The following is a 21,479-nucleotide window of genomic DNA, read 5'->3' as shown; positions in this document are numbered from 1 at the left end:
CTTGAAACCGTTATTGATTTTAAAGACAGCACACATGTAATGAGGTACATAGATATATACTAATCAACTGTTACCTATTAAAAGGTAGAATAAAATGGTGTAAATAAAACAATCATATATTCAGTATTGTAAAGCAACCAGTAACTTTGTTGCATTCTTCCAGTTACACGATTATTGTCAATAAAGTTTTGAGAAATAAATCTGACATACAGAATGCTTAATTATTTTCGTCTTAAAATATAATAAAAATATCTACATACATCACCCTCAATCGACCTATTCAACAATGTTGTATTAGGTAAGATAATGATGTAACACAACACAAGTAAAACATCAACACAATTTTTTGTCACATTTTAGCGCTTTGTTACGGATCAACAACATGTCCAAACGGTGGATCATGTGTGTGGCCAAATCGTTGTCAGTGTAGACCCGGATTTACAGGAACACATTGTCAAGGTAATACTTAAATCATTCTATGCATTATGAGATATTATTTGTGTGGCCTATATTTATCATTATGTATTCGTTTTTTTTCTCTTCAAATTTTTTTTTAAAAGTTTGATTTACAACTGTTACTGATAAAGATGCTTAAAAGGTTTTTACATGTGTAATTTCTTTAAAATACAATGACTGACTTATGTTTATAGAAATGCTTGAAAACATTTTTTTACGACTGAACACACAAAGAAGGAAATCATTCACACGAGCCATGAAATTAAACGCTATTGTATTCAGTAACAATTGGGTCCATGACAGTGCTGATAGACCATGGGACCCCAAAGTTATTCAAAAGCTCAGTAGTCAAAAACGTCTGTTTTACAGTGCACCAAACCTTCCTCCTGTATTGCCGCGTGAATATACTGGGGTTAACTAAATAGCAATTGTATGATGTAGTGTCATAATTAGTAATTCAGGGGTCATATCAGTACAAAATTAATCATTACTCATTGTTTTAGAAGAAACTGAGTATTCTTCAACAAAGGACTGATATCTGAAAAAAGACTTTGGTAATATACCATCTGACACGCATTTCCTCAAACCCATGAATGTTACCCATATATTTATGGCGTCCAAGGACATCAGAGTAAATAGAACTTGCTCCAGCGTAGAGAAGCATTTTTAAAATATAAACACCACATCTGCAGGAGATGTAGGTACATTGCTACACATATGAGGAAAATACATAATGTCAAAACAAAAGCCATCTCTTTTATGTTAAATTTAAGTACTAATATGATTACCTTTGTCGAATTCGAAATGAAGCTCCTTAAATGAAACTAAAGAAGCTGTTTTGAAGTCTCCGATATCTCGAGCTCTGTGGAATTATTGAACGTAACATTTTACCAAAAGAAGTATTATTAATAGACAATATATCATCGATGTATCTGTATTTGAAATTAAAGTATTTAGCATCTATTATATTATTGTTCTTTACGATATTCTAACAAAAAATCAAAATAAATATCAAAAACAAGGCGCATAGAACAGGAGCACAACTAGTGCTCATTGGAATGCAAACTTGATGCTAAAAATAGTTCCTTCAAACGTGACAAATATGTTATCAATAAGAAAGCCAAGCATGCTTTCCGGTATAGTACACTTTACTCTTCTGTAATGTTTAAGAAAAAATATATGGATTTGTAACCTAGAACAACACAATTCCTCGAATCAGAAAAATATTTACTATGAATAAGTCCTTAGAAGGAGATTTTAATTACATATATATATAAGGGATATATGTAGGATAGAGGATCAAATTTATGATGCATGTCACAAGAAATCAATATTATACAACGTCTCAGAATGTGACGACTCTATTCGCTACACTGCTCCATCGGATCAAATTGATACAGGGAAGATAACGTAAACTTATAGAAGGGTCTGAAAAATTCCCAACGATGTTAGAACTGTCAAATTTGCGAATCAAATATATCCGCTTCTGGTCGTGAAAAGTGAAGAGGCTCTGAGCTGAGCTACGTCAGATATTATGTAAGACAACCTGTATTCCACATATTTCACATCAAAAAGCGAAATCTGTAAGATCTTTCTGAAGGGTGTCTGGTACTAGAACACAAATGATTATAATGTAATGAAAACATAAAGGGTGTTGTATACGTAGTAAAATGTTATTATATCTCTCTGAATGTGAACATGAACAAACAAGATTGGGTGCATCTTTTCTCCTTGACTTCTTTGGTCATGACTACGTTTAGTTCTGTGGTAGATGTTTAAGAACTTCATTACATTAAATCATAGTGACTGCGTTGTATAATCGATTTAACCAAAAGTAAATTTGATTGGTCATGATTTTGATAAGAAAATTGGTTTGAGCCAGGATTTCTTGTCAATAAACATGGACTTTTATCTCTATTTTAAGCATAATTATACTTGTCTTAATTTATTTGAGCTGCTTTTTGCTCTAGATATTGATGAATGTCTAATCAAAAATGGTGGTTGCAGCAACAGGTGTATTAATACACCCGGGGCATACCGATGTGAATGTGAGAAAGGACTGGAAATGAAATCCGACGGAATGACTTGTCAAGGTATCAAAATCAAATATCAGAAATCTAAGTAATGGCGTTAGAGAGTATAAACGTAAGGTTTATGTCAATTACTAATGTTAAAATTGATTTTGAAGAACGATATCGATATATAAGTTAAAACCTAAGCTGAAACATAAAATAAGTTTTTGTTATTTTTTTTCTTTGATATGTATATATACATTGTACATATATAAATATAAATATATAACAATTATAAAAAAAAAAAAAAACAAAAATGATATGGAAATTGTCAAATTGCCGAAGCATATTTTAGACCACACAGTCAGCTATAGTATGCTTTATAAAATACAACTTTTGCTGGCCAGGTGATTCCTAAAGTTGTAGCTTAGTATACAGAACAGCTCATCTAGATGTTGGTATGTATGATGGAGAATCAAATTAACGACACAAATCGCATCAAATAAACAGCATACATACGTGCTAGAATATGACAACTCTATTTTTTATACTGCTCTATCGGATAACGTTTGACAAAAGAAGATAACATAAGCATACAAGGATCAAACATTCCAAACAGTGTGAGAATATCTAGGGCGCTGGTCTTTAATATGTTGATTGAAATTATGTACTTTATATTAAAAAATAAATTTGACTTTATATGATGTATATCCACGTTCAATAGACAGGAACGAATGTTTGGTGAACAATGTATCCTGCAGTCAGAAATATGTGAATGAATACAAGTCCTTTCGCTGTGAATGTAGAAATGGGTACCAGCTTGGATTATATGGAAAATCTTGTCACGCTATAACACTTAACACCTTTTTTTTCTCAAACATCCAGTAAAATAAAAGTTCAGTTTTGACCTCAATAATACAAAACGGATTTTGGTCTCATTTGAGCTATAGATTCTTTGTGTCGATAATGGCTCAAATGAGACCAACATTGGCAATATGTTCATTAGCCCAAGATCTTACTCATGTGTATTTCCATTCCCGCGTATAATATGATATATAGGTTTTGCTTCTAAGACGATTATTATTATAGTTTTGACGCCTTGTACCTGTTTAAATAAAATCCCATCAACCTTTTTTCGTATTTGTAGATTACAATGAAGCAATAAGAAACAAACTTAGGCAATCGGAAAAGAATGAAACTTCTATAGTTGCCCTGCTCTTCAAAGAGTGATGTTTGTTTTTAATATCCTTTACCGCAAAAGTCTAAATGTTTGTGTTTTATTGGCCTAGATCGAAAGTCTGCATTACAAAACCTTTTAAATGTTTTGAAACACATAGCATATCACTTTATCATTGGTAAAATTCGTTCTGGAAACAAAATTGCATGTCTTTCTTAGTACACTTGATTCAGGTTCAATTGATTATCTTGTAATATAAACAGTTTTTTTTTCTAATTAGATAGACAGGAACATATTTTGCTGTGCGAGAATTTCTTATCTTACCCATGGGCTGAAATAGGTCATGGGCACTTTTTCGTTAAAATTGTCAAAATTAGATGTAGAGTTACTGAAAGAGCCTATTTTACCAATATCTGTTTGAAAATACTTTTAAAATAATACATTTAACAAGAATCACTGGTCCAATTTACGTCATGACCCGATTTAAATGTAGGTTATTTCAATTAAAATCTTCAAGCAGAACAAAACTCTCAAAAGTAAAAAAAAAGAAGACTCCAGCTTCTATCATGCATGATTTAGAAATCTCGCGATCATAAAAGGAACCCAAAAAGCATTCTTATAATTGAAAGCACTAGCGATAAACTCAATAATGGTGCTACATTAAGCTTTGAAAAACAACAACAATCACCCCCGCCCCACCCCCCCCCCAAAAAAAAAAAAAAAAAAAAAAAAAAAAAAACCAAAAGATTAAGTGACGTTTTTTATGCTCTTATTTAACAGGAAATTGAAAATATTTATTGATTTTATTTGATGAAGCACGATCATGATCTATATTCATAACTGTTTGCTCAAAATTATTATTTTTCGATCATTTGCATTATGAAAATGTAACACTAAGGTAGAAAAATTAACGCATGTAAACAATACTTTAGGCATTATAAAACAATTAATTTCTGAATTCGAAATTACTTCAATATTTTTGAATTGGCGTGTATCCTAAGTACTATTGTATACTGCTGAATGTCTATTGCACCACGATTTTTTATTTTTAATCTAGTTTTAAACATCTCATAGAAATTTGAATTGATAGTATACATGTATTATTTCAGATATTAATGAGTGTTTAGTTTTTAACGGTGGTTGCGATGAGACTTGTGTTAATACAAAAGGATCATTCCGCTGTGAATGTGAAAAAGGACATAACTCTGACGGAACATGCAAAGGTATATTGTTGAATAAGTTCCACTATAAAGTAAACAACCAATAATACACAAAACAAAATAAACAAAAACAAAACAAAAAGTAAAGAAATGGAAAGACAAACACAAAACAAAGCAAAGTAGAAAAAAATACCTTAAATGAAAACAATAAATTTTAAGTCCATATAAGCACTCAAAGCTAAGACAATTGAAATTTATAAAGTAGTCGAAAAGGCTTTTTTTTTTTTTGGGCAAAGTTTGTCGTATTGCTTAAAACATGTTCTTTGAACAAAACAGAAAATTGATATGCAAAAGTAGTAGTAACTATCCGTTCCATTGCATTTTCAATCAAATGTTTGTTTTCTCAATGTTTATCAGTGTTTTCCAATCTTTCAGCACCACTTACTTAATACTGCTGAATGAATGCATTTGATTACTGATACTCTCTTATTTTGATAGGCGATGGAACTTTAAGTAGTAAACAGAACATCTTTGAAGTACATAAAATTGCCAGAAGATTATTACCGAAAGGATGTGCATTGCTGGAGGTCGTATCATGTGGACATACTGGTCAAAACCGCAGTATTCTTCTCTCTTCAACATCTGATTGGTTTAAACTATCATCTAATAATAGTATATATTACACCTACGGCGTAGTATTTGTTGAGATAGGCTTCGTCTCAATACCTGTTTCAATATCAGGATTAGAAGTTACTAATACCGCATCTGGAATCAACTTAATATTTGGGGCATTGAAATATTCTGAACACATTGGTATCAAAATTGAAAATAAGCGATCTGATCAGTGTTTACTTTTTGCAATTACTCGTCGAGATGTTCATGCAATGATAGGTTCGTTTTTACCTACCGTATTTGAACGCCTATATGACACACTTCCGGAATGGATTCGATTTAGTAAATCGGGTTCATCAATACTTTCCATGACCGACTTAAGAACTGACTTAATTCCGGGCAATAAGGTTAACGATATACTAGAATGTAAAGGAGCCCCTGTTTACAATGAGCATCTTTATAACGTGTTCCGATTCGGTTCAGGTTTGAAGATAACAGTTTTTGAGCATGAGCTACGTCTTCCGGCTCCAGTTGTAGGAAACAAATTATGTTTTCTTGTTGACTTTTGTCAAGACAATGCTGGTACTATTTTCCTTTTATTTCCCCCGGAGTCACGTAACATATTGGAGAATTTTAATGTGTTCAAATCTCTTCAAGACTCAACTGGGTTACAAATCCGTCCACATGGTATAGGGTTGTCTTTGCCAAAAACTATCAACATCAGTTCAGAGAAGAAAACATTTACGCTTTGGTGTGGTCATAAAGATTTTACATACAGGTAAATATGAAACAAAATGTGTTTTCTCCTTAAAATATAAAATACTGGAACAAAGGTGAAACCTTTTTTATCTTATCTGAACAGAAACGTTTTATCTTATTATTATTTATTATTATGACAAAGTTTTTATATAGCGCTTATCTAACACAATTAAATATTACACTAAGCGCTTAACATTACACACTCACGAACACATACACGCATTTACCCACTAAACACATGCACGCATTTACCCACTAACCGCTATCATACAACATGCACGCGCTTACACAAACACGCATAAAAACACACACCAACACATACACGCACAAACACACACACACACCAACATACACCATCACACATACACACTGTATATAATATTAGCATAGGCTTATGTATAAACAATAATAATAATAAATTACAAGTACAAGACATGTAAATATAAAATATGTAAATTAATATGTAACGTTTCGTTAAAATACATTGAGTTAAATATTTCAATAAACCAATTTCGAAATAATAAAAATCATAATAAAAATTAAAATTTTAGAAAATGTACTTGTTGTACTAAGGCATTACATAAAATTGCTGTCTATACATGGAACATTCATTAAAAATCTAAGAAATGTACGCAAAAAGTATATCTATATAAAAGAATCAATATCGTTTATTACTGTGAATATACATTTATACCTTGCACTACCGTAACAAGTTCAAGTTCGAATTTCTAGCTGGTCTGATGATGTTTTATTGAGTTATGGCCTATGGGCTGGGAACATTCATTCAAAAACATTTCCCCACTTACTTTCGTCATGCTTGCATGTATGTACGAGGTACAGTACCTGCACCGATCCGTGCAACAAACATTGCGATCGGTCATCGATCACCGATCAGTTTCCGGTCAGTCATCGACCCGTCAAACCGATCCATTATACCTGTGATCGCATCAGGTGACCACAGAACGGTCACTGTTTTTTTACGTTTTTTTTGTTGTTTTCTTTGTCAATTTTACACATATTGACATAATGTAATATATTCAAAATTCAATTATTACTTTTATTTTACATTTCTTTTATTTCAAACAAATCTAACGTCATTTTACATAATAAAATTGCGATCAGATTGGTCACCGGTCATCGGTTATCGATCCATCAGCGATCGATCAGTCAATGGTCATCGATCCGTCAAATCGTTGCGCTGATCGGTTCAAGGACTGTAACTTGCTTAATCATGACCAGTTACAGACAAAGTGTTTTGTTTCAGTCCTTTTATGTTTTAATGAGTATTGGTCTGTGAGTTTCGAAAATTAATGCAGACTCACTTTTATGGATTGTGTTTTGTTATCACATTTGGATTTTTTTTTTCTTTTTTACACATATTTTTCTGCGGCAGGGAACTTTGTATAGCGATGTTATATTCTCTGAATGCCTGCTCCTTTAACTCTTTACAGAACGTGTAATCTTCTAGATAACGAGAACCAATCTCGTTCGATAAATAAAAATTGTTTGCAAAATCATCCTTGTTTAAGCTTTTAACACCCAATCTCGGCGAAAACCATGCAAAAGCCTATAGATGCGTCCAAATAGTAGTTGATCAGAATTAAATGAAACTTTACACACTAACAAGGCATTTGCTAAGACAAAGAAATATAAAGTGGAAACAATATTTTAGAACCAGCAGCGTCACCTATTGATATTCCAAAATTTAGAATAAACTCCAATGAATACAGATTATTTTATTATCTTATTGTCGTGTACTCCGACTGGCCAAAAACAATTTTCAAAGTCCGAGTTGCTCATTTACTTTTGTTACTTTGTATGTATGATTTTAATTATTTAATGTTCTTTGTTGTGTATGTCTGTTTTCCATGTTTGGTCTTTGTCCCTGGATTACATTCTTTTGATTTCCGCTATAACCTTGGTTCCCTTGATAACTCTTTCAACATATATGAAGAAGTGCTATGATAGGTCTGTCCAATACACAAATAGTGTATTTACAGTTTGTCGTTTTACCGAACAAAAATAGTTTCCTTAATGTAATAAAATTGATAGTTTTAGCATAAATTAGATGGAATAATCTTTATAAAGTAGTGTCGTATTTCATGATTACCTTACATCATATTTTCCAGTTAACATATCTGTACTTGATTTATTAGGTTTAATCTCCTGGGCAATTATTGATTGTTTCCACAGTAACCAGTTGAAATTATTTACCTAAATTCCAACAGAACTAATTAATTTTAATATGCATATTCCCTATTGTAATGTACAATTTCAGCAGTAAAATAAATTTTGTAAATTTCTTTTTATAAATAAATATTTATATATTTTTATTTATTTATCTTTATTTTTTTTTCATTTATTTCTATGTATTTAAATTGATATACATCTCATTTATGTGAATACTAGACGAATTCCAGGTTTTAGTATAACTGATGATACCTACATTGCAGACTTTTAAACATTGTACGTAGAAGGTTCTATATAGATAAAATTCTTCCAAAGGAATTTTATTTTCTGCAAAAAAGGACAAACTTTTGTATGGATCTTTTTCATATATTTTCACGACCATAATACATAGCGAGATATCAGAATGTAAGAATATTAAAATCTCAGTCAAGCAGTCAGCTGTTTCAACAGATCTGGAAGCTGACACCAAGCATGTATTTCAATAATAATATTATAGTTCATAAGCGAAAGATAATAATGAATAATTTCGGTTATATTTCCCACTTTTTATTTATAAAATTGGACAAGTATCTTGTACGTAGATAAATAAAAGCTATTCAGTTTAATACCATTTAAATATATATAATGCAGATTATACACTAAGAATAAATACACTAGATTTACATTTACAAGAAAATAAAACCCATTTAGTTTATGATTTATTCCAGATAAGGTTTACCATGGATAATTTACCTGTGTATTCCTATTTTGTTCCGGTTGTCGTATTATGTTGTGTCTATTGTTGAAGAAAACACAAATGTACATTCTCTCAATACATACCAACAGTCGTCATATTTCGTTGATGTTAAACTTCATTTCAAGCCACTAGTAATGCGACAAATCATTAAATATTGGCTGTCTAAAAAATGAAAAATGGTTCCCAATACACTATGGGTTATACTGAGTAAATTCACAGGGTACCAGTAAAATCTTCTTCCATGATGCTTATCCACAAATGTAAAAGAAAAATTCCAGGACCAATGCCCCCTTCCACCCCATGTGGACAATTTTGCATGGTATTTTTAGAGATAAGGGGTAAATAATAAAATGGGAATTAATGAAACATACGGTAAAACAGTTCAGAATTTGGTTAATGTATATGTGTATGAAACTGCATACAAATAGAACTATTGAAATATTCAAAGATACATTAACAAATTTTCTTCCATTTTAAACTTGTGATTAAAGATGTACGTGAACGAATGGTTATTCAATTTTTGCCAGACAGTTATTACAATATCCAAGTTTTCTGCATATTTCATTTAAAAAAACAGATTTTTCTGTAGCCTATTCATGAAAACGCTTGAAAATCGAAAACATATATTTTACCATTCCGAGTGGAAGGGTAATCAAGAGAACCAAAGTTACAGCGGTAATCAAAAGAATACAACCCAGGTATAAATATCAGACAATAGAAAACAGACACACACTACAAAAAAACATACAGTAACTAAAATCATACATATAAAGTAACAAAAGCAAATGAGCAATTGTGACTCTACTAAAAACTGGGAACTTGGACCAGGTGCACCGATAGGGTAAGCGTCATCTGCTTTTCTAGAAACACCCGCCGAGTTGCACATACACATTCAAGTCCGGGGTAGAAAAACGAGGAAAGGAAAACTATGACCCGTTGAATAAATCAGTTTTCATGGTGCTGGTGGATACACCACAACGATCCAAGAGTTCATGATGACGACCATAAATCCTCTGTAGTGATGACTTCAATCGTGTAGCAACATAAACCTGTTCCAGGAGCATATTTGAGTTCTAGAGCGCGATACAAAAAGTGTGCGAAGTTTCGACATGCTCTGGCAAAGTAGACAAATGATTTAAACCGCCCATTACTAAGGGAAATTTATATTTATAATTTTGAAAAAAGAGAGCGTTTAATGTATATCATCAATTTCAGGATATCCTCTGCAGCAAATGTTTGGCTAGAAGCGAATGTCCGTTGGAGATATGAAAGCAGTATTTTTAGCGTTTCTATTGATAGTAACGCTGAGATATATATTGGAAGTCCAAGCCTGTCAACTGTGAGAATTCTTTTTTTTATTCTCAATATTTATGTTTTTTTTTAATTTTCAGTCAGAGTAATGTATTTAAATATAACAAAGCTATACAGGATGAAGGGAAGAATTGAATTGAATTATAAAATGAAAAAAAAAAAAACAGAGAAAGAAACACTTCTATTTTAGCATAATATAAAAGCAAACAAAAACTAAATAACTAAACTAACTAAGACAAACGGTGTAATAGAACACCACATTACACAACTGAATTTTATCCAGAACTACTTTGACATTGAAAATGTCATGAATGTACTCAGTTACCTCTATCTAGTCTGTGATCTATTTGTCTTTTTACGTTTAGCTTCTGACTGGGATTTTTGTTGATGAATGGAATGTCCTTTTGAAAGTGAAAAGTATTTCTGTGACACCTAAATTGAAGTTCAAATTATTAAATCAGGAAGTTGAGCTATCCATCGATATATCAAACCCAGCCACTGTCGATGCATATATTTCTCTTGGGGGTAAGTATTCAAATTACCTTAAATAGACAAAGAACAAGTCACAGATACAAGTAAGACAGTATAAACCGAACCCATACGCTTTAAATTTTGGTTTCAGTTAAGACAGGTTTTCGGTGAAACAAGGTTAAAAATACATTGAATTTATAAAATGAAACTTAATTCGATTGGTTTCTGCTTCTTAGAAACATTTGATTTGTACACAAAAGCTGGACTCTGCAGTATTATAAGACTAATCTGCCTTTAGAGATGACTTAATGAAAAAGTGAAGCCACTGATTAGAGGCGGTTTTCTTAAAACTTTAAATCAAATGTAATTATTCAAAAGGAAATGCATTAAATAGCTATTTTGCAATTTAAATATTTTTATATTCTTTTCAAACTTGTAAATGACGTCAGGAGTATCACTTTTTCTCAGGAAATAAATCAAGAGACATGTGTGATGATACGGCCAACCCAGAAGGAGCATTTGTTTCCATGCATGTCAGTCTTAATCCATTCCGAAACGTCCCAATAATACAAAAATGGATTTTCGATGCAAACATTCGACTGTACGCTTTTTTTTATGACAAGTCCAAGCCATCAGTCTACTAGAAATACAACAATCAGTATATTCAATGACATACTAGATTTGAGTAAAGCCATTAACCGTTTTGGTGATCTGTTAATATCATTTCTGCAGAAGTTCAAAGATGATATGACTTACGCCGTCAAACAGGCTTTTTTAGATCTTCAGAAAGCAGTTGCGTCGTTCGGAAGCTTGGTTGCAAAATTTGTTGTTAGAAAATTTCTAGGCCTAAATCAAGTGGCAGACATGCTTAATCAAATTTGGAAAAGCTATACAAACGACTTTAAAAAGACGTGCGGGGGGATTTTAAACATGCTTGAATTCGAAAATAATGCCATGGCATCAAACCTGAAACTATTTTTGAGGAATGAAACACTTATTATAACAAACAACATGAATATTACGATAAATAAAGTAAGAAATCAAGTGTCAACATTGATCGAACATTACAATGGATTTGGATTCAAATTCCATGCTGATATTAAAATAATCAAATTGGGGTTCGGAAAAGGAGAAGTTGAGTTTATTTATTCTCTAGATAAAATCGAGCAATGCAGCAGGTTCAGGAAAGCATACAATCTTCTAAATGGTGAAAAAACGGCTAAAGCTTTAGTTAGAATTGTCGCTGGAAAAAGATAGGGATTCTTTATTAAAGTTAAAGGTGGTGTTGAATTATCTTTTGTTTTTGGTATCTCCAGCCACAAATTTGTTCTACATTTTTCATCATACTTCACTGCACTTGGATTGAAAAAATCGATTGACGTCATAATATCAAACGACAAGTTAACTATATATGCAGAAGATAATCTTTGGGGTGTTTTCCTTGCAAGGCTTCAGTTTTCAGCAGAGTTAGGAAATAATTGGTATGCTTTGACATTTAATGTTAAAGGGGAACTAGGTGTCAGAAGAGGAAAACGAGGATCGGAATGGGTCTCAAATGATAATGATTTTGGCGGCAGTTTACTGGACGGTATAAGTTTGTTGACGAAAAAAATGACTGATGCAGCAAATGAAAGATTAAACAAAGCAAAAGAAAAGCTTACAAATGCGCAACGTGGAATCACAAAAGCTCAATCGAAACTTTCCGATGCTCAAAACAAAGTATGGAGTGCAAACCCTGTATTTGACAGGGCTGTTCGGGCTATGGATGGTGCAAAGCAGAAATTGGAAAGGACAAAAGTACCATTTCGAAGAGCAATTGATAAATTGCGTAGAGCTCAAAGAAAGGTTGACAGTTTATGCAGAATACGAACCTGTCACAGCGTGTGTGTACCTGGAATCAAATTTAGATGGTGCAAAAAGGGGTGGTTTAGATATCCATGTTTTAGAACGACTAGTTGTATGTTTCGTGTTCCGAACGTTCCTTGTCATGTTGCAAATGCTGGCTGTAGTGTAATAAGAGGAGTTGCGTATGCTGCATTAGAAGCTGCAAAACTTTTTGTCCGAGTTCCAATGCTAGCTCTTGATGTTGCTAAAGCAGCAGTCACCGTTGCGCAGGTTGTAGTTGACAAATCAAGAGTTGTATTAAATCTAGCTATTGGTGTTTTAGAAATCGCAAAACTTGGCTTGGAAACTGTTAAAAGCGTACTTGAAGTTGCAAAGACTGCTTTAGATGCAGTAAAATTTATTGTAAGAGCAGCTTTACATGTTTTTGATCTTATTGTGCAATACGGACTCAAGTCCCTATTAGATGTTCGAAACTGTCGTTTTGAAATTCAGCTGTCGACAACAGATAAAGCGTTTTTTGATGTTTCATGTGAGTTACAAGCTTTTCGACTTAGTTGGCACAAGTTTGAATTTGAATTTGATTTCAAGCATCCAGTCATAAGTATGATGCGCATTGCCAAGTCAACCGTAGAAACGTTGTTTGAAATGATTAAGGATATCTTTGGAAAAAGAAAACGAAGGATTATTTCATTTCAGACATTGGCTACACTTCATCATATTGTACAACTTTATAAACGAGAGGTAACGAGAGGGAACGAAACAAACTTTTTTCAGGATTTCACATTTGATAATTTTTCTACTGTCGAAGACACTAATATATATATGAAAACGAAATATAGAAATCGGATTGAGTATTTTGCATTTAATTGCGATTTGTTCTTAAAGATGCATGCATTTTTATCCGAGGCAGTTGAGTCTTTACATGCTATGTCAAATGAAACCGTTGAAGCAATGGAGGATATTGAGCACTTCAAGAACACCTTAATGGAAAATGTTACAACTGAAAATTTTACTCCCGAGTCAATGGGGATAAATACCGAATACGCTCTTACTGAATTTAATATAACGAACGAGAATGTTGAAAATGCTCTTCAGAACATGTCAAATTCACCATATGCGTCAGTATTATCGCAAATGTCGAATGTGTCTCACGATACTGCCGACATTCTGAACTCTCAAGTGAATGAAGCCCATACGGTTTCTTTAATGGACAATTGGGTACTGGGCATGGCCAATACAACAACTGACTACTTTGATGATACAGAATGCAGCGGTTTCAAAGATTGTGTGATGTTTGTTTTTTCTACTTTCTATGAAATTTTCATCGACGATTCAATTCCTGGTGTTGATACAAGTAGACATATTACGTCCGAATTGGAAAACATCTTTCTTGAACTCCTTGCAAACGACTCTTGGTCCATCCTTGAATCAAACGAAAGGTCATCGGCGATACTGCATGCATTAAACAGGCTCAACGAGACTAACGTTTGGTGCTTTGTTGCTCCGAATGCATCAACTGATCTAACAAATACGACAGGTTTATCGGGGTCATCTTTAAATTTGACATGCATGGTGTCAGGAAATCCTTTTCCAAGTATTAGATGGTACTTTAACAATACATTGATAGAAAACGCAAGTGAAAATGAGCTAAAGATCATCGCAATAGATCACAATAGTGAAGGGCTATATAGGTGTGAGGCCGAGAATCTTGTTGCAAATGTAACCTCCGAAGATGTTGAGGTTCACATAGCAGGTATAATAGGCACATATTCATTGTTTTCATTTTTATTAACAACTCCGTGGGTGTTTCTAGAAAATTAAAGCAAAGGACACGTTTCCTACCCGTGCACCTGGTCCATAGGCCAGTTTTTAGTGGATTCCGAGTTGTTCATTATCGTTTGGTACTTTGTATGTATTATTGCGGTTTTTTGTTGTTGTTGTTGTTTGTATGTCTGTTTTCCTTACTTGTCTTTGTCTGAATCTTGGTTCTTTTAACTTCTCTTTTAGCACAATACAGTAATTTGCTATAACTTTCAGTATTGTGTCAACAAATTATTAGTCGCAATGGTCAATTTAACTGACAATCTAGGAATAATCACTTGTGTTAATAAAACATATTTTGATGTGTTCCTTGATGTTGAATTTGCCACGCCATATAGATTTATCAGTTATGGACAATTTACGAAGCCAATACATTATATAATCTAACAGGTCCATATGTAACGTATTGACTTTGTGAAAAACCTTAATTTGTATATTGCATTTGTAGATAATGTATTTTCTTTTTGTCTGTTTCGTCTGCGGCGTTTCCGCCATTACTGACTGAGAGTAATTACGGAACGGAACGATTTTCATCCAAACCTAAATGTAGTATAGCGTCAATTTACTTATACATAGGAACAAAATGTCAATATACATATACATAGAAACAGGGCGTCAATATATATATATATATATATATATATAGAAAGGTCTGAAAAAATCCCAACGATGTTAGAACTGTCAAATTTGCAATGCAAATGTTTGGTCGTTCGAACTCGTACCGCTGTGACATCTATGGCAACACCGCCTGCACTTAATCCAGCGCCCTAGACCACTCGGCCAGCTAGGCTATATAAAAATATGGCTTTCGCTGGCCGGGTCATTCCTCCTCGTAGGATTAATCTAGGGCTGTAACTTTGTACACGATGTATGGTAGCAGTGTAGTGAATAGAGCCTTCACATTCTGAGACGTTTGTATAATATCGATTTGTTGTGACATGCATCATTAACTTGATCCTCTATCCTACATAATATCATCTAAATGAACTGTCCCGTACTACCATACATCCCTAGATTAATCCTACCAGGGGTAATCCCGACCAGCGAAAGCTTTATTTTATATAGCCTAGCTGGCCGAGTGGTCTAGGTCGCTGGACTTTGTGCAGGCGGTGTTGCCAATATATGTCAAAGCAATACGAGTTCGAGTCCCGCGGAGGGAACGACAAAAAAATTGCATCGCAAATTTGACAGTTCTAACATCGTTGGGACTTCTCTATACGTTTACATATTTTCCCTGTATCAATTTGAACCGATGGAGCAGTGTAGTGAATAGAGTCCTCACATTCTGAGACGCACACACATACATACAAAACATAGCATCAACATACATTTAAATAGAAACAGAAAGTGAATATATTTACAGATAGGAAGAAGGCTGCATATACGTGGAATATACTTTGCATCACGTGATCATAATAGCCAATGAACACATTAGACTTTAACACCATATCTAATTTTTATGTATATATATTAAAACAAATGACCCTGCTGTATTATCGATTAAGATTACCACAGATGTTTAATGGTGGTTGATTTATGGAAATGAAACCACCCAAGCATTTTTATAGCCTTTATTCCACACAAACGATTTTGTATATTTTAATCACATCAAATGGATATCCTTTCGGGATATTTATCATATAATGTAAAATGATAATACTATGATTTTTACCTAACCCCATATTCGTATCCCATGTTTCATACATACTGACTATTTGACAGAATGCCTACCTGGAACCTTCTTTGAAAACGGTCACTGCGAGCCTTGTCCTAAAGGGTATTTCCAGTTTTTGAAGAATCAACTATGCTGTGTTGAATGTTTCCATGGTTTTACTACTATTAACACAGGAGCAAGTGCTGTATCTGAATGTTCTGGTATGTAATTATTCTACAAACAGCATTTTAGAATTGTCATATGTAACAAAGTATATTCAACTAGAGAGAACGAGAGGGGAGAGAGGGGAGCAAAAAGTTTATCAGATTAAAGTGCAGTTTGGTTCTTATACTGTCACAAATTCCTGCTTTAACAATACAAGCTTTTTGCCCCTCAACACTATTTTCTATAGTCCGTTGTAATAATAAATTGCCGAGGCTACCGTAGCTTACTTATATTTGGAAGCATGTTTACAACCATCCAATAATATTGGGTTAATTTAATACACGCAATCAAAGATGGGTTTTTATAAATAACTGAGATTATTGAAATACCATATGCAAAAAGAAAAATGTCAACAGCAGTTTACAACTGTTAAATGATCAGTAGCATGTGATGTATAAATCAGTCAACATTCATGATAGAATATTACGATTGAAAAGATCGATATAATAAAAACATTTTATTCTTGATAAAGATATGTGACCTTCTTGTATTTTTCATAATTAGATATCAACGAATGCACTGGCGATACAAATATCTGTGAACATGAATGTCAAAATACTAATGGTTCGTTTAGCTGTTTGTGCAATCGTGGATACAAGTTACTTAAGGATGGTAAATCTTGTGTTGGTAAGATTTTAATGTCTTACGCTAGTCTAAAAATGTATTTCAACTTGCCATGTTTGTTCATGTTAAAGTCGAAATTATTCTACAATCGACGATAAAAGGCATACTTGTATGTATATCTCTTCGATTACATTTAGATAAAGAAATCATGAGGTTTGGATTGTTAATGTATTCGTTGTGTTTAAGGTCGTTCATGTTAACCCAGAGTTTAAATGTTCAGTGAGCTCTATGTAGCCAGCTACATGTAATATATTTCGTTTCTCACTGGACTTTCAAGAGACATAACGGGTAGTTAGAATTATATATATAGATTTGTGAGGTTAAACATGCTTTTTGGTTGCATAATTAAATAGAAAAACAACTGATTTAAAGCATACAAAGAACTTTATTCATTTGGATTGATTGCAATATAATAGAGAACCTCTCCTGTTTGACTGCTGTTCTTGATTGGTTTTTGTTTTTGTTTTTTTAGCTATAAAAAGCAGTATTACTGTGAAAGTGATTGCAGCCGCTATGTCCGGAGCCATTATTGTTTTAATTATTTCTGTAATTGTGTACAAGATGAAAATCAAGAAAATATCAAAAGTCAGGTAAACTGTTTAACAATATGTCATGAAACGTACATTTAATATATTTGGGTTATTGTTTTACATGTATTGATATAGACAGCCATGCAGATAGAAATGGAAGACAGACAATGCCATTAAAACATAGTTTTAAATTTTAGGTAAACTTATAGAAATTTAATTCACTGAACCGCAAAAGAACTGTCGCACATTTTAATTTCAATTGTTGTATCATATGAGGTAAAAAGGACCTTTTTCTATTCTTATATGTGAATTAGTATGCCTTGATTTGGTTAGTTTTTGTTAAAGTTACAATCATGTTTAAATGAACACTTAGCTTTAACCCATTAATACCCATTAAAATGCAATTTTTGAAGACTAGTGTAAAACTGAGTGCATGTGGAATTTATCTATGCCTAAGGTAGCTTAAGGGACTGAAACTGCAAATTGGTCTTTTGGAGTTCTAAAATTAATATACATGTTTAAAGATTTATTTATAGGTATCGATGTAATAGAAGTAATGTGCCTGCTCGAAACGCCAAATTTAATGATTGAAAAGGGTATTGAATCATTCGAATGGATTTGATTCCCTTTAACATAAAATAAAGAAAACGAGGCACTCAGTTACCATTATTACATTGAAAGGAAACACTTTTTATTTACTGTACTAGTTTCAGTCTAAAATATTGATGTGTATGTTTTTTCTCATTTTTCGCGGCGATTATTGCTGTAAAGTACACTCAATGGGTGTTCAAGGGCCACCTTAAGAGAGATATGGAAGATATGTAAAGAGCTGCTACTGCTGCTATCTTTACATGAAATCATGCAAACAAAATTGAAAAAAAATGATCTGTAAAGAACTGCTACTGCTGCTATCTTTACATGAAATCATGCAAACAAAATTGAAAAAAAATGATAACGATAAGATATAAACAGACATAAAATAGACAAATAAATACATATTAAAATAGCATAATGAAATTCAATTTTTTGAAAAATGTCTCCGTCTCTTGTTTAAGTTCTATTTGAGAATTCGGATACAACACGCGAATACAACAATCGGATAAACTTTAAAAATATCCTATATGAATGTAAATATAAATTATTAATAAATGTGAGTAGCCATATAATTGAGTTTGCGTTTCTTTATAATTCAACTTATGCAAATTATTTATCTTTGAAATGTTACAATATAGTATAATCTATAAGAAAAAATACGTCATACAGATGTTTGATAACACCACTCTTTACTGTAACCTTACTGTAACGCAAATACTTATAAACTTCATACCTTTTTCTATTTGTATTATAAGTTATTGTTTAACCCTATACATGCATGTATCTAGCCTATTTTGCATACCCTATACCATATCTCTTCGCGAAATATACTTGAAGTAGAGTTTAAATATGCAGTATAAAGAACATGACATGTCAAAATCTATATTGCATGAGGTATTAACCCTCGACCTATGTACCCCGCTGGGCGGTGACCCTTGATGTTATGTAGAAGTCTCAGATTGATACAGCATGTGATACCAATTTTGACATATCATATTCAACATGTATCATCGGGGTGTTGAAAAGATATATATATTCAAATAAACAAATTATCATCTGAACATCTAATTAGTTTGTATCATCATTACTTTCACTTATAGCACATTCCCTGATTCAACAAAAACGGCGGATGCTGTTCAGCGAGTAAGATGTCAATATGAATTTAGAGTTCCGACTGAAGCTTTCCCTACTGTACAAAAAGAGTGAAAAACATATCAGACTTATACAGAAACTCATGAGATTTGTGTTTGTTTAATCTAGTTTTCGTAAATATATAAACACATTATTTGACACAAAATTTATTTGTTCCTGCCTCTTAGCTTCATCTTTGATCTACTTTGAATTGTTACAAATATTTAAAAAAAAAATTATGTGATATAGAACTTAGATATGAGTATTCACATAGGTTAGAAAACATGAACATCATAATAACTTGCCAGTTGATTGTATTTCGTCCAAGTATTATAAATTGTTTATATATGTCCAATTATTATTGCTTGTTAATATATGAATGTTACAGAATCTTATTGAATGATTCTTTTTCTGTCTCCATAGTATCACAGGCTCTATTGCTTTAATAAAAATGTTTTACAGGAAAATCAGTCATTAAACTTTTACATTCGAATACCATCAGAACTACAATAATATAATGAATAAATATATAATTATTCACCTATTTATTACTAACCAGAAGATTCTAAGCGGTAACCAGAGACACGAAGGTTTTAGTATCCATGCCAACATCTAATAACGTGTTTGGATGTAGACATTGCCTTTTTGACTAATTTCTTGAAGTGCATATCACCTAAATACGCTCTAAAAAATGAACCACAAAAATATCGAAAATATTGCTTAACATGGCTAAATAAGGAAGAACAGACGAACAAGTTCAGTTTTTGATGAATAAATAAAAGTAAAAAAAATATTTTTGTTTTAGAGTTAACTTCATGCAATGAAAATGTAATAAACGGACGAATTTAGACGTTGCATACGTTGTTGGGGTCACATTCGATTGAACCGAGCTGGTAACGAAAATCGAACTTTTGCTGTTAGAATGTGGAGTTATCAAAGGCAATATAGATATTAAAATGTTCGCAAATGGTTGCTGTTCTAGGATTACAATCATAAATCTTTGAAAGATGCCTTTAATTGTGGAGAGAAAGCATTAAAACATTTTTCGATTACAAGAAAGTCCATTTTTATGTGTGGGCGGATAACATTAAGAAATACTTCCTTTCCATTTCACTAATATATCTAAGTTGTTTCTAGGCAAATTTTAATAAAACCTACTGTTTTGGAAAGAGCAGTTTTTCCTGCAGACGATGTCATATTTTTCATTACGTAATGATAAGATCAAAGCGTATTATAATATCACAAATGTCACCCCTTTGATTTGGACATTGCAAAAATAAAACCGATTTGACAAAATGTTAGACACTTTTTTTTTAACTATGCGAACAGCATTTTGTAATCGGGACTTTAATTAACTATATTGACAATTTATTACATAAACCTAATGAAAATATATATAAAATATTCAATCAGTCTTTTCGTTAAAAACCTTTTTGTCCATATTTCAATTATGTCACAAATCTTCATTTTTTCGACGTTGGCCATTGGCTATTTCCTTGCTTACGGTGGTAAAATATAACAACAAATAGTATTTTTACTAAAGTTTATTCACGCTTAAAGGACTCTATCAATATCAAGAATATCATGTTAATTCTAAAAAATAATGAGTTTTATTGTCTAATAGTAGATAAACACGCACGTATGTTGTGATGTCACGTGGTGTTTTCCAGACGTTTTTTTACACGTTGCGTGCTACACAGTCTTTATTAAAAGCTTTCTTAGTTAGCTTTAAGTGAATTAATAACTAAAAAATTGTGAATTTTACATGTATATATGCTGCAGACAGTATATTCTAAAATAATGGATCAGCGTACCTGCATCAAAGTATGTTGAAATGTGTAGACACGCGCGCTTGAACATTCGCGAGTGAACTATTGTAAAATCAACGTATTTCGTGATCGTTTAATTACCTCTTGACAATTATTTCAGCTATAAGATATAATAAGCTGTACAAATATTGCAAAAATATTTTTTTGATTTTTTTATTTTCAAATTGGACGAAAAAAAAAAAAACAAAACAAATCAAAACAAAATGATTTATTCTGGTGTGGCCTTTGTCACCCATTATAACTCGAAAACCGTAAGAGATATCAAAAATTTGACTGTAAAATGCAGGCAGGATTATTAATGAGGAATCCAATGAAGAATCCAATGAAATAAAAAAAAATTCG

At 32.4% G+C, this 21,479-nt stretch overlaps 1 protein-coding gene across 1 annotated transcript; it reads left to right on the top strand.

Annotated features, from left to right (window-relative positions):
• Nucleotides 1-340: 340 nt before the first annotated feature.
• LOC148607349 (uncharacterized) lies at nt 341-19,854 on the top strand. The gene is made up of 10 exons (XM_088546064.1): nt 341-459; nt 2,427-2,549; nt 4,755-4,868; nt 5,304-6,195; nt 10,318-10,441; nt 10,779-10,938; nt 16,273-16,425; nt 16,934-17,056; nt 17,526-17,643; nt 19,278-19,854. The coding sequence occupies exons 2-10, from the start codon at nt 2,522-2,524 to the stop codon at nt 19,381-19,383; spliced, it is 1,818 nt and encodes a 605-aa protein (XP_088402190.1). The 5' UTR covers nt 341-459; nt 2,427-2,521; the 3' UTR covers nt 19,384-19,854.
• Nucleotides 19,855-21,479: the final 1,625 nt, after the last annotated feature.

The sequence above is a fragment of the Perna viridis genome, chromosome 9 (assembly GCF_037379345.1).
Source record: "Perna viridis isolate PV_CMFRI_1.1 ecotype Kerala chromosome 9, ASM3737934v1, whole genome shotgun sequence".
NCBI lineage: Eukaryota > Metazoa > Mollusca > Bivalvia > Mytilida > Mytilidae > Perna > Perna viridis.
Note: the sequence above shows the minus strand (reverse complement) of the source record. Positions and strands in the feature narration are given on the sequence as shown.